Source organism: Halyomorpha halys, unplaced genomic scaffold (genome assembly GCF_000696795.3).
Source record: "Halyomorpha halys isolate HHAL.00 unplaced genomic scaffold, Hhal_1.1 Scaffold184.1, whole genome shotgun sequence".
NCBI lineage: Eukaryota > Metazoa > Arthropoda > Insecta > Hemiptera > Pentatomidae > Halyomorpha > Halyomorpha halys.
Genome location: NW_027105747.1, coordinates 121,141 through 122,314, shown reverse-complemented (window position 1 = coordinate 122,314; position 1,174 = coordinate 121,141). Strand labels below are relative to the sequence as shown.

The window sequence follows — 1,174 nt, the reverse complement described above, 5'->3', positions numbered from 1 at the left end:
TTTATTATATTTTTTTAGAAAACTGATATTCCGATATTACCCGTTACTAAATATCAATATTCCGACATAACCAGTTACTAAATATCGATATTCCGATATTACCGATTATAAAATATAGATATTGAAATATCGAATATAGGAAACTAAATACTCATATTTCCCACCCCTACCGTGTGGTTGCCTCTTCCAATTCGCCAGGTTTGTCCAATACTCCTGGTCTCAGTCTGGGTCAGCTTTAAGTTTAAAATGTTTTATTTTTTCAATTAGTTTGTTTTGCCCATTTTTTTGAAAATATTATATATTACCAAATGATTTCAGACGGAGGATGAACTGAAGCAACACTTAGGCTACCGTAGACCAACTTCGTAGGTGCGGAAACTTTAAGGAGCACAATCTTCTAAGGGACTTGATCTGTAATGTTTGTTCTAATTCAAAGGCTTTAGAATATTTGATCAAAAAATGTTTGAGGTGGAAAGGTTTTATTTACTTTAGATATAATTGTACAATATCAATTATTTCAATTGGGAAATTAGATTTTTAATATCAATCATCATAAAATGTAACATATTATATAATGTATATACCTAATATATTATGTTTAGATAAAATAAAATTCTTAAAATATTAGTATTGAATCTAATAATTCTATTTTCTTCTACTCTCTACTTAGTGCTTTTACGTAAAGTGAAGCCTCAGTCCATCTCTAATATTTCTCTCTGGCTCGAGCCATTCATCAACTCTAAGAGCCAGATGGAAAAAGTTATTTCATCCTGATTTTTATTACTTTAATGAAAACTATAATTACTTATTAGTCATAATTGATGAATCTACAACCATAGTAGGAGGGGGAATTAAAATAGTGGCTGTTTGAAAAAATTACGAAAATAAAAATTACATCGGAGCTTCAAAACATTAAAACTACATATAATCCTGTAGCGACGCTACCTATCCGAGACCGGCCGTACATCGAACTTCCCGCCGAGACGAAGAGCTTCGTCACCCAGGAGCGTCACTCTTGTTTATCCTATACGAATATGTATTAATTTACTTGTTAATATGTAAATAGTGTTTTATTATACAGATGTAAGAAACATCAAAACTATAAATACTTTGTAACAATAAAGAGAGTTGGTAAAAGGGAATAAATTGAACCGTAAATAAACGCGTCCTCACA

General features: G+C 31.0%; 1 protein-coding gene across 1 annotated transcript in view; it reads left to right on the top strand.

Annotated features, from left to right (window-relative positions):
• The window catches only part of LOC106679206 (digestive cysteine proteinase 1), a 401,586-nt gene extending 400,959 nt beyond the window's left edge, over positions 1 to 627 (top strand). Inside the window, exon 4 of the mRNA XM_067053494.1 lies at positions 319 to 627. Coding sequence (XP_066909595.1) covers positions 319 to 369 — 51 coding nt within the window. The 3' untranslated portion in view covers positions 370 to 627. The remainder of the gene's footprint in view (positions 1 to 318) is intronic.
• Positions 628 to 1,174: the final 547 nt, after the last annotated feature.